Below are 12,861 nucleotides of genomic sequence, written 5' to 3'. Positions count from 1 at the left end.
AAAGAAAATATTCAAGGAAGCTGTTTCTTGTCAGCGGACTCAGGCTCTGAGCATAAAAATAAGTGCTCTTACTTACTATGTCTATAACGCTAACATTTTACAGACCCTATTTTCTGACAAGAAACTGGGGCCCGGTGAGATGGTTCTAGAAGCTTCTTTTCGCCTGGGAGGAAAGCACACTTGGAAATATGGCGGCTCTCCCTCATGAAACTGTGACATCGCTGGGGGTGGGGGGCACAATGACCAGAAAAACAAATGAGTTACGGTTGCCAGTTTCCAGGCGGTGGCTTTTGGGATTACACTTGATCTCCAAAAAAATGGAAATCAGTTCTTTGGGGGAAATGGCTGCTGTGGAATTATATCCGGCTGAGAACCCTCCCCTTCCTAAAGTCCGTCCCCTCCCTAACCCCCCCCCCAAAACCTTCGGGAATTTCTCAACCCTAGAACGAGCATTACACAGGAGTTGGGGGCACTGTGCAGTTGTTTACGGCAGCTTAGCGGCCTATCTTTGATTTGAGGGAAAAAAACAACAAATTGGGAACCCTGCTGGGCTCAGAACTCGTCTGCTCCTTTCGGAAATTTTGCTGCTCGAAGCGGCTGCGATGCGGTTCCACGATTACGGAGCGGCGCTGACTGGTTAATACAAAGCAGGTGTGCATCTGGATTCAAAAGCCTCATTTATAAATACTGCATTAAAATCATCATACATTATGGATACGGGTGATTAGCATGTTACGGAGGTGAGCGGAATGCGGGATGCGTTCAAAAGAGCTACAGAGGCAGAGGCGCCTCGCTGCGACGCCCATGAATCATTCAGCAGCCTGGACTCGATGGCCCCCAAAAGAAAAAGCGAGGCAAAACTTTCGAGACCGAAAGGGACAGGATGCGGACTTACAGTTGACAATCTCCCACTACTACGACTGGTTGCTGGACATAGAAATCAGTTCCCTTGGAGGGCATGGCTACTTCAGAGGGTGGTTTCTATGGCATTGTTCCTAGCTGAGGTGCATCCCCTCCCCAAATCCTACCATCTCCAAAATCCACCCAAAAATCTCTAGAGGAGTCAGAGTGATGGATTCTAATCTGAAGACACTTTGGACTGGCTGTCTGGGCCAGAAATGCTTGCTTGCTTGCTTGCTTGCTTGCTTGCTTATTTATTACAAAACCATATAACAATAACAAGAAAATTAAGATATCAACATCATTAAAATATATAAAATTACAGTGTTCCGTATGAATCATTCGGCGTCCAGCATTAAAACTATCAGTAAAACCCCTCCCAGAGAAGGGGACGGTATAGATGTCACAAACTCCCAAGATGTTAAAGGGAGGGACAGGAGGGGCGCACACCATCAGCGACTGGCCTCTCCAAAGGCCCAGTGAAACAACTCGGTCTTACAGGCCCTGCGGAACTCTCCAAGGTCCCGCAGGGCCCGGCAGTTGGCGAAAGAGTGTTCCACCAGGCCAGGGCCAGGGCCGTAAAGGCCCTGGCCCGGGTGGAGGCCAGCCGTATCATTGAGGGGCCGGGGACCACCAGTAAATGGGCCTCTGCTGAACGCAGAGGCCGTGTAGGGACAAATGGGGTACGTGCCAGATTTGACAAATGCCCCTTGTGAAATGGCACCACTCAGCCCCCTCTTAGCAAAGGGCCAGAGTTCTGCACCTGTTGAGGTCACGAAAGCATCACTCAAGAAACATCTCTCCGGCCAGATTTTTCAAGAAAGAGATCCACTTCTCCCCACTTACCGTATGGCTGTTTGAGGTGCCGTTGGAAAACTGAGGGATTCTCAAGTGCAGGCTCTGGAGGACGTACGTCGTCTGCATCTGAAGTTTAAGAAACAACAGCTAACAGTAGCAAAATCAAATCTCCTACTTCCATTCCTTGAAGAGGAAACATTTTGGAAGACACAAACACCATCTACAGAAGATGGATTCATTTGACAGTCAGATGCTTTACTTACAGGGAAAATCACAGGAGGAGTCGACCCTCAAGGAACAAGGATTGTACACTACAAAATTTAGCAAGAAACCCCCAAATGCAGTAGGTGCCAGAAGATTATCCCGAAATGTATGTGGGGATGATAGTCTCTGGCCCCTTCCGCACACGCAGAATAATGCACTTTCAATCCACTTTCACAATTGTTTGCAAATGGGTTTTGCTATTCAGCACAGCTACAAAGTGAACTGAAAATGAATTGAAAGTGCATTACTTTGCATGTGCAGAAGGGGCCTCTGTTTGCAACACCACTTGGATACAAGGGAGAAAAGACTCGTTTGCTGACACCAACCTGAAAATACACCGTCCAGTAAGGTATGAGCGCAAGGAAGACAGGGATGATTTTGACCAGCGCCTTCACATCTTCGACTTTGTCTTCTCTGAAGGGCCCTCCACGAGATGCTTTGGCCGTCTCAAAGAGGCTTTGCTTTAGAGGAGGTTGATGGAGGATTCCTTGGGTGCCCCTTTGGAAAGAACAAGAGAGCATTAGAGGGGAGAGGAGGAGGAGGGAGAGGATCTTACAATCTCCTTTGCCTTCCCCTGCCCACAACAAACACCCCGTGAGGTGGGTGGGGCTGAGAGAGCTCCAAAGAACTGTGATTAGCCCAAGGTGACCCAGATGGCATGTGTTGGAGTGCATAAACTAATCTGGTTCACCAGATAAGCTTCCACAGCTCAAGTGGCAGAGCAGGGGATCAAACCCGGTGCTCCAGATTAGAGTTCACCTGCTCTTAACAATTACACCACGCTGGATCTTTCTTGAAAGATCTGGCCGGAGAGATGTTTCTTGAGTGATGCTTTCGTGACCTCAACAGGTGCAGAACTCTGACCCCTTACTAAGAGGGGGTGTGTGGATCTGGTCCTTTGAAAGGTGTCACATTTAATCCCCAGAAACAGAACTCAGAATCAAAGGCGGCAAAGGTGAATAGGATTCAACTCACCTGTTGCTCAAGTGATCTCTGGGCCTTTTCCTGGAGAAGCACGAATAAGCCAGAATCCTGAACATGTCCGTGAAGGCGCTGCCGTCGGGGGGTTTCGTGATGAAGAAACCCTGGCTGCCCAAGAAGACGATGAAGGAGACCCCGATGCAGACGGTTGGTATGACGTAGCCAATGACGAAGTTAACATTCTGCTGGATGTAAGCGATGCCCCCGAGGGACAAGATGGCGCCTAAATTAATGCTCCAGTAAAACCAATTAAAAAAACGACGGGTAGCTTCAGGGCCTCGATCTTTGACCTGCATGAGATATACAAAGGAGGAGGAAGAAGTCATTAAATGTCTCCAGAAAGGAAACGCAATGCATTTACACCTCTTTTTTTTTTTTAGGGAGAGAAAATGGAAATATGGAGGCTGGAGGATTGAATTGAAATGCAGGCACTTCTTTCCTAGCCGAACTGGCATATTTATAAAACTCTAAACTACAATTGCCTTTGTTTTCTACGAGCCAAGTTGCAAATATACCCAGAAAGGGGGAATTGAAAATGGCTGAACCTTCATGCTACTATAGTAGATGTATCTCAGTTTCTGCCATCTGGTAGGAAAAAAGCTGAAAATGGAAAGTACCAATTTTGTAATACAACCCATAAAAATATACTTATTTGGACAGAGACCAGCAGCTCCATGAAGTCATACTAGGGTTGACAGAACGTTTGGATTAAACTTTATAATACTGAAAACACTGAACTCTTTCTTAGCATATTATCATATACACTGCAAGACATTAATGGCAGAACAACATTAGTCACAATAAGCTTATGCTTGAAAAGATGTTGTACGTCTATGCTTATGAGCATAGACCGGAATTATTCTCTAATGCTGTAGTCTGTCTCACACTCTACCCATTCGGAATAAGTAACTCCTCCTCTTGGACGGCTTCACCAGAGTTCTCCCTACAATACATTTGAGTACTTAAGGGTTGGTCTTTATAACCCACTTATAAACTCCTTCCCATCCTCTCCCCAGAACGGACACCTTGTGAGGTAGGTGGGGCTGAAAGAGTTCTGAGAGAACTGGAAGTGGCCCAAGGTCACCCTGCAGGTTTCATGTGGAGGAGGGGGGAACCAAACCCGGTTCTCCAGATTAGAGTCTGTCGCTCACGTGGAGGAGTGGGGAATCAAACCCCGTTCTCCAGATCCGCTGCTCTTAACCACTATTTAGCATAAGCTGATGTTCAGCAGCATGTCTTAAGAGTGCAAATTACAGTACACATGAATCTAGAGTCTCGGGATTAGAAATCCAGAGGTGTCATTTTGCTCTGGAATGCCACATGGTGGTGGGAGGGGAGGGAGAAGAGAGTCTGGGCTATGGGGTTGCCAACCTCCAGGTGAAGCCTGGAGATCCCTCAGAATTGCACCTCCTCTCCAGACTACAGTGTTTGGTTCCCTTTCAAACACGGCTGCATGGCAAAATGGACTCTTTGGCATGATGCTCTGCTGCGGGCTATGGTTGCCATCCTCCAGGTGGTGGCTGGAGATCTCCTGGGATTACAGCTGATCAGTTCGCTTGGAGAAAACAGCCGCTGGGGAAGCCTGACCTCATCATATCCAGTGGTGGGATTCAGCCGGTTCACACCACTCCAGCAGAACCGGTTGTTAAAATGGTGCTTGTAAACAACCGGTTGTTTAATTTATTGTCGAAAGCTTTCACGGCCGGATTCAACTGGTTCTGGTGGGTTTTCCGGGCTGTGTGGCCGTGGTCTGGTGGATTTTGCTCCTAACGTTTCGCCTGCATCTGTGGCTGGCATCTTCAGAGGTGTATCACAGAGAAAACAGTGAAACAGACTTTTCTTTGTGATACACCTCTAAAGATGCCAGCCACAGATGCAGGCGAAACATTAGGAACAAAATCCACCAGACCACGGCCACACAGCCTGGAAAACCCACCAGAACCGGTTGTTAAATTATTTGAATCCCTCCGCTGAAATATCCCACTGAAGTCAACTCCCCTCCCCAAACCCTGTCCTTCTCAACCTCCATTCACAACATCCCCAGGTATTTCTCAATCCGGAGCCGGCAACCCAACCGAGGGCCCTTCCCTTTTGAATCACCCCCTCCCCGGACTCTAGTTTCCCAAATCTCCAAGAATTTCCCAACCTGGAACTAGCAACGCCAGCGGTAGTGTGTTTTTTTTGGAGGGGGGGGGGGATGCTCCTAAGTCTATGCAATCATACTCCTTTTGTTTTTTAAATGTATGGACCCGGGTTTGCTATTGTTGACTGGATACTGTTTTCCACTGTATGTCTGTTTCATGGGTCAATTGGCTGCAACAATAAATCTTATCTTATCTATTGCAAATGCGGCTCTCCGATTGATTGGAAGGAGGGTCGTCAGAGACCGGGTCTGACTTTTACAGTCCTTAGAAGGCAGAGAGGACAGCATTTCCAACTAGGAATCCATGCAGAGGAGGAGGAGGAGGAGGAGGAGGAGGAGGAGGAGAAGAAGAAGAAGAAGAAGAGTTTGGATTTATATCCCCCATTTCTCTCCTGCAGGAGACTCAAAGGGGCTGACAATCTCCTTGCCCTTCCCCCCTCACAACAAACACCCTGTGAGGTAGGTGGGGCTGAGAGAACTCCAAGAAGCTGTGACTAGCCCAAGGTCACCCAGCTGGCGTGTGTGGGAGTGCCCAGGCTAATCTGAATTCCCCAGATAAGCCTCCACAGCTCAGGCGGCAGAGCTGGGAATCAAACACAGTTCCTCCAGATTCGATACACGAGCTCTTAACCTCCTACGCCACTGCTGCGAGCAGAAGCGTTCAGTAACCTGCCTCCCGCCCCGTGACTGTTTTGAGAGACAAGCACCCCACCTGGATTTCCAGTCAAAAGATATCAGCCTGACATGTAGATTTGCCCTAAGCCACCTTGGAGTATTCTGCAACTGTAGGGCTCCGTTCTGTTATCTGCCTAATCCGTCTGCCTTGAAGTACCGGCTGCCGGATAACGCCATCAGATATCGCGCTTCTCTTCTGGAGCCCTCTCGACCACAGAATGACTTCCTCTGTTCAAAGCCGCTGTTATCAGATCACTAGAAGCGGACTTGCATCCCGATAAACTCGAATACAAGAAATTCGACCCAAGAGGGCCCTGTGGGTGCGCTTCAAAAGGCGATGGGCTTGACCCACTGAAGATGCCAGCCAGGGATGAAGGCAAAATGTCAGGGGAAAATACTACTGCTGGAATACGGCCGTACAACCCGGAAAACCCACAACATTCCTACTAATTCCAGCCGGGAAAGCCTTTGACAATAAGATGCTCAAGTTGATGGGTGAAGCACTTGAAATTAATATTCGGTGCTGAGCAGTAATGGGCTAAGCCAGGGAGCGACTCAATCACGGCTGCGAAAACAATGAGCATGTAAATAAGGTGGTCTTAAGAGAGAAATTAGCCAGAGGAAGAAGTTTAACGCCATCAAGGGAGCAGCAGTGGCGTAGTGGCTAAGAGCAGTGGCTAAGAGCAGGTGCACTCTGATCTGGAGGAACCAGGTTTGATTCCCAGCTCTGCCGCTTAAGTTGTGGAGGCTCATCTGGGGAATTCAGATTAGCCTGTATACTCCCACACACGCCAGCTGCGTGACCTTGGGCTTGTCACAGCTTCTCAGAGCTCTCTCAGCCCCACCCACCTCATAGGGTGTTTGTTGTGAGGGGGGAAGGGCAAGGAGATTGTAAGCCCCCCCCCCCCCCCGTTGAGTCTCCTACAGGAGAGAAAGGGGGGATATAAATCCAAACTCCTCCTCCTCCTCTTCTTCTTCTTAAGATTAGCACAGCAGGGCAGGAACACTTGGGGCAATCATATCGGCAAGTTCTTTGTCATTAATGGCAGATAGTCCAGCCTTCCCAGTAGCAGGTAATGTCTTTGCTTTAAACCCTTCAGGAAAGGAGTGGCAGGCTATTTTGCAAGGCAGATATGGCCAAGGGCAAGACCAGACAAGACTTTCTGTCCTTAGGGGTATGCTGGCTAGCGTAGAGAATGGGCCCCCCCATCTTGGTATTGCACAGCTAGGCACATCCAGGTGTCGACAAGAAGGGTAGAGCTGGAAAACCGGGTTCCCTTAACTCACCATGGATCAGTCTGGTAATACCATCACGCAAAAGGAGGAGGAGGAGGAGTTTGAATTTATATCCCACCTTTCTCTCCTGTCAGGAGACTCAAGGTGGCTTACAAGCTCCTTTCCCTTCCTCTCCCCACAACAGACACCTTGTGAGGCAGGTGGGGCTGAGAGAGTTCAGAGAGAACTATGACTAGCCCAAGGTCCCCCAGCAGGAATGTGAAGTGCGGAAACACATCTGGCTCACCAGATAAGCTTCTGCTACTCAGCTGGTGGAGTAGGGAATCAAACCCGGTTGACCAGATTAGAATCCACCTGCTCTTAGCCACTACACCAGTGGTGGCGAACCTACGGCACGGGTGCCAGAGGTGGCACTCAGAGCCCTCTCTGTGGGCGATGCACAAGTTAAATCATGTGATAATAGTGTAATTATTTCAGGGAGATTATTAGCATTAAACCTAAGACCTAGTTTTGGGGAAGCAGTGTAGGTAACCCTGTTAAGCGCTGTTAAACCGCACTGATTTTCATGGGAAAAACGAAAACGTGATCCTTTATCTGGGAGTAAGCTTGGTTGCTGGCAATGGGGTTTGCTTTTGAATAAACCCTCCTAGGGTGGTGATTCACCCGTTCGAAGCGTTGCACAGTTGCTTCAAAGGTAAGCCACTGACTACCACCAAGCTTACTCCTGAGTAACGCACGCCTCGGAGCCAACCATTTTTTCTATACTAAAACCTCAGTATTCAGGTTAAATTGCTGTGTTGGCACTCTGCGATAAATAAGTGGGTTTTGGGTTGCAGTTTGGGCACTCGGTCTCGAAAAGGTTCGCCATCACTGCACTACACCATGCTGGCTATGCAGAATGGCTGCTTGGCATTCAGGTTCCCACGTTCAGCTCCACAGAGAAGTGCCCCTGAGCACCTACGAAGTCCCTTGGCTGGAAATCATACCAGTGGAAGAGACACAAAACTGGTTCACATTTGTAGCAGCTGTGGCGTAGGAGGTTAAGAGCTCGTGTATCTAATCTGGAGGAACTGGTTTTGATTCCCAGCTCTGCCGCCTGAGCTGTGGAGGCCTATCTGGGGAATTCAGATTAGCCTGTACACTCCCACACATGCCAGCTGGGTGACCTGGGGCTAGTCACAGCTTCTTGGAGCTTTCTCAGCCCCACCTACCTCACAGGGTGTTTGTTGTGAGGGGGAAGGGCAAGAAGAATGTAAGCCCCTTTGAGTCTCCTGCAGGAGAGAAAGGGGGGATATAAATCCAAACTCCTCCTCCTCCTCGCATGCCACACATAATCCTTGCCACAATTCGTTTGCAAATTAGGGCTATTTGACACAAGAAAATGGGCAGATGATTACGCTATTGAAATTCCCTGAATCCCCACAAGATGGACTTTTCACAGTCAAGTCCCCCAAACCACCATTCTCCACCAGCAGATTTGGTTTCGGAAGATTCTGTACCCAGAGCACTTTACAAATTCATCACTATCAGATCTGGACAAGAATAGCAACCACTAAGAACAAGACCAGAGAAATGCCCGGGGCATGTACTGTCCCTACTGTGAACTCTCTCTAATGGGGCATTCCCAAACAGGGATCAGATGACTGTTGAACTGGTTGGTGTTTTCTAACATTTCTGAACTATTTGTGTTGGGTTTTTTTTTCCCTTGCTGAACTGTTTATATTGCCTGGAGTACAAAACCGGTTCTGTTTTCAAAGATGCACACTGATATGCGGGGAGGCATTATTGGTACAAAATGCAATCTGGGCCGAGAAATTTTTTTTCTCCGTGCCTTGCAAGTGTTTTAACCAGTGCAGAAATAGAGAGGTACAATTACAAACTTGGTTCCAGCTTGTGAATTGTAGAGAAATACATCGCAAAGCCATGCTAAAAACATTTGTTTTGTGTCTATCAGCCAGCTTATAATATTCTTCTTGCTCGGTTGATTACATCTTTCCTGTCCTTTCCTTGCTGGCTTATTAGAACTATTTACAGCAGGTATTTGAATCCTCCTTCTGGGGAATTATTACCTGGGGTGTTGCGGCTGCCGTTATTATAACAAGGGATGAATTTTACTGTATTATGGCTTTTTATTGGGCAATCTTGTGTTTTGAGCCACAGCTTAGAGCTATCGTAAAACGAGAAAAGAACATGCACTCAGGCCGCGAAAGAGCAAAGACAGCCGGCGGGAAATAGCTGCAGGCATGCAATGTTCCTAGGGAGGGAGATGGGGAAAATGCAAGAATAGAGGTCCAAATTAAGGCTGCCAGCCTCCCCGCGGGACGTGGAGTTTTGGAATGATAATAACTTGTCTAGACTACCAAGAACAGCTCCCTTGAAGGAAATGGCCACTTTGGAGACTGAATTCTGTGCCATTTCATCCTGGCTGAGCTTCTTCCTCTCCCCTAATTATGCCCTTTCCAAACTCTTTCCTCTAAATCTCTGGGAATTTCCCCAAACCTAGCCTACCTCATAGGGCTGTTGTGAGTAGAAACCAGGGAAGGGCGAAGAAGCCCACACCCCACTCCAAGCTCTTGCGAAGAAATGCGTCAGATACTCTGCTTCTGAGTCATCGGGTCCGACTTTGCTGAGGTCACCTGGTTTCATCACCCCTTTCTCCGTTCTGTCAGCCTCACGTCTCACGCAATAACGTGAATTGAATCCCTGCCGACAAGCGGCAGGGGCTGTTTTGTTGACCTAGTTATGTGTCCCGTTGCAATCTTGGGACCGAAAGAGCCTGTGCCAGCTAGTCTGATTGAAGAGCAAAGCCGGGCATAGCTGGCTCGGTGCCATGACACAGTGCTGCGGCATTTGACTGGTACGCTTCCAAGCACCAGTTACACGAACAGTCCTGTCTGACCCAGACAGCGGCATCTAGGGTTGCTAAGTCCCCTGTGTCACGGGCAAGGGTTGTTTAGGGGGTTGGGTTCCCAGATCCACGTTGGGAAATTCCTGGAGATTTCAGGATGTAGCCTGGAGAAGACAGGGACCTCAGTGGGGTACAAGGCCAAAGTCCCCCCCCCCACAAAGCACCCATTTTCTCCAGGGGAACTGGTCTCTGTAGTCTGGAGACAAACTGAAATTCCCAGGGACCCCCCAGGTCACACCTGGAGGCTGGCATCCCAATCAGCATCTGACTTTAACCACTAGACTTTAACCTACAGGAGAGAAAGGGGGGGGGTATAAATCCAAACTCTTCTTCTTCTAGGTAGTTCTGCAGAAAACCAGCTGTATTTTGCAAGCAGGACTTTTCCAATTATGTTTTGGAGGATCTTACAATTATATTTTGGAGAAACTTACAAGAGAAAAACAGGTCTTGACACATTTTCTTCAGCTTGATAGGCCACCCCCTAAAAATAATGACTATACTTTATCTGTATTGTCAAAGGCTTTCAGGGCCGGATTCAACTGGTTGTGGTGGGTTTTCCGGGCTGTGTGGCCATGGTCTGGTAGATCTTGTTTGAAGATGCCAGCCACAGATGTAGGTGAAACATCAGGAACAAGATCTACCAGACCATGGCCACACGGAAGAAGAAGAGTTTGGATTTATATTCCCCCCTTTCTCTCCTGTAGGAGACTCAAAGGGGCTTACAATCTCCTGGCCCTTCCCCCCTCACAACAAATACCCTGTAAGGTGGGTGGGGCTGAGAGAGCTCCAAGAAGCTGTGACTAGCCCAAGGTCACCCAGCTGGCGTGTGTGGGAGTGTACAGGCTAATCTGAATTCCCCAGATAAGCCTCCACAGCTCAGGCGGCAGAGCTGGGAATCAAACCCGGTTCCTCCAGATTAGATACATGAGCTCTTAACCTCCTACGCCACTGCTTCCACACAGCCCGGAAAACCCACTTTCTCCTTTATCACTACCACAAATCTTAATGCTCAATTCTTCCCAGCGTCTTGCTATTTTTAAAAATATTGCACCTGTATAAAACCAGTAACATTTTCCTGGATTTGTCGTTCTGGATACATTTATGCACTTTTCACATGTTCGGTATTTAAATAACACCATTAAATACACAATTAATTTAAATAATATCATTAAATACACAATTAAGGAAGTTGTGTTTCCTAATTCAGTATCTAATGGCATTTTTAAAAATGATCTTCCTCTAGAACCCCCTGAAGAGCCATGGGCAAAACCTGTACAGAAAGGGTAAACGGAATAAAACGTATATTTTTCCCACTGCGCCACCGGTTTATGTTCCTCGCTGCAGCCCTCTTTCTTCGGTATGCCACAGGTGCAGAGAAAATGCCCCCTGGATCCGACCCAAGTTTGCAATGAGCTATTTATTATTTTTGAAGATCGGTTTCGTTTCCTTTTGGCTAAAGAGGCCACACTCAGGACATGGACCAGCCAAAAAATGAGAATATGTCACACGGCAGAACAGGAAGCAAACTTTGCATGACTGTACGCCAAAAGCAGAACAGGACGGGGGAACAAAAGTCCTATTTTCGTGAATTGCGATTGTCAGGATTTAATCACCCAGTTGTGTCACACACACACACACCCCCCCGCCCCGCCTCGGATAGGAAAGGAGAAGAAAAACAAAGACGGTAGATTCATATGTTATATACGGCTGATCTGATTCCACGACAAACACATGGCACGTCTAGGAATGGGAAACGTTTTGATTGTTTCCCGACAATATATTTAACCCAAAAACGGATCTGGCTCCTGGCCTCTTTGTACATGCAGCAACTAGAGTTGTAGCTCTGGTTTGAAAAATACTAGGAGGTTTTGTGGGTGGAGCCTGAGGAGGGCGGGATGTAGAGAGGGGCGGGACTTCAGCAGGGTTTAATTCCATAGACTCGACCTCCCCCTGAAGCAATCACTTTATCCAAGCGAACTGATATTGATTCTCTGGACATCATTTGTAATCAAGACAATATCTTCAGCTAATGGCATTTTAAATTTTGACAGTGAGTCAAGGATGCAAAGAGCCACTGCCTGTCTTTCTAACTGCATTGAAATAATTACTTTCTATTACTAACACACCCTTACTCCAAGAGTTCAGAGCAACATACATGGTGTTCCTCTCCCTCATTTTATCCTGACAACAGCCCTTAGGGGTAGGCGAGCCTGAGAAACAATCCAAGTACTAACCAGTACAAACCCTGCTTAGCATCTGAGACTGGGCTGCCGTGGGCTAGTTCTCCCTGTGGGTAAATTCCCCCTGTAGTTATTTAAGGGTTGACAGCTATCTCCGAAGCTACACTTTACTTTCTCAGCAATGACATAATTCAATCCTAGGAGGATCCACCCATCCGAAGACGTCTCGCCGTTTGATCGAAGAGGCCGTGTCATTTTTACCAAATCAACCTCATCCTTCCAGAAAATCGTCCGGCGACGCAAAAACGTGAAACCGCAAGACCGAAAGAAAAAAGAGAGGGTGATGAAATATGAATATTGAAAAAAAAACACGAGGATATGGATGGGCTCTAAATTCTCCCCGTAAATAATTTGCAAAGGTCAATGAACCCCGTCTGGATTTGTGTTCCACTCCGCCGGTAATCACCTGTCTCCTTAAAAAACAGCTCCTCTTTAAGTTTACATCCGCCATCCCAAGGTTCTGTTTAAATTGCTCTGTGGCATTATTTATCTCGGTTGCCTTCGGAGCCCTCTTTGGGAATAGATGGCTTTTAAAAACACCTTACAAGCCCCCGTTGCAAGAGGTTACGACGCCTAATTGGCTAACCGTCGAGATCGAGAGCTTTGGCCCAATCCATGCCGGGGGAATAAACAATTCTGGGGGTGCGGGGCGGGGGGGGGGGAAATCAATGTTTTATAGTTACGCAGTGCATTCAACCTGGGAGAAAAATAACGAT

General features: G+C 47.7%; 1 protein-coding gene across 1 annotated transcript in view; it reads right to left on the bottom strand.

Annotated features, from left to right (window-relative positions):
• The window catches only part of SLC15A4 (solute carrier family 15 member 4), a 47,513-nt gene that overhangs the window by 27,059 nt on the left and 7,593 nt on the right, over positions 1-12,861 (bottom strand). The window contains exons 2-4 of the mRNA XM_048513860.1: positions 2,938-3,233; positions 2,289-2,460; positions 1,747-1,824 (exon numbers count right to left, since the gene is read on the bottom strand). Of these exons, the coding sequence (XP_048369817.1) occupies positions 1,747-1,824; positions 2,289-2,460; positions 2,938-3,233 (546 nt within the window). The remainder of the gene's footprint in view (positions 1-1,746; positions 1,825-2,288; positions 2,461-2,937; positions 3,234-12,861) is intronic.

Source organism: Sphaerodactylus townsendi, linkage group LG13, assembly GCF_021028975.2.
Source record: "Sphaerodactylus townsendi isolate TG3544 linkage group LG13, MPM_Stown_v2.3, whole genome shotgun sequence".
Lineage (NCBI taxonomy): Eukaryota > Metazoa > Chordata > Lepidosauria > Squamata > Sphaerodactylidae > Sphaerodactylus > Sphaerodactylus townsendi.
This window is presented reverse-complemented; position numbering and strand designations above follow the sequence as displayed.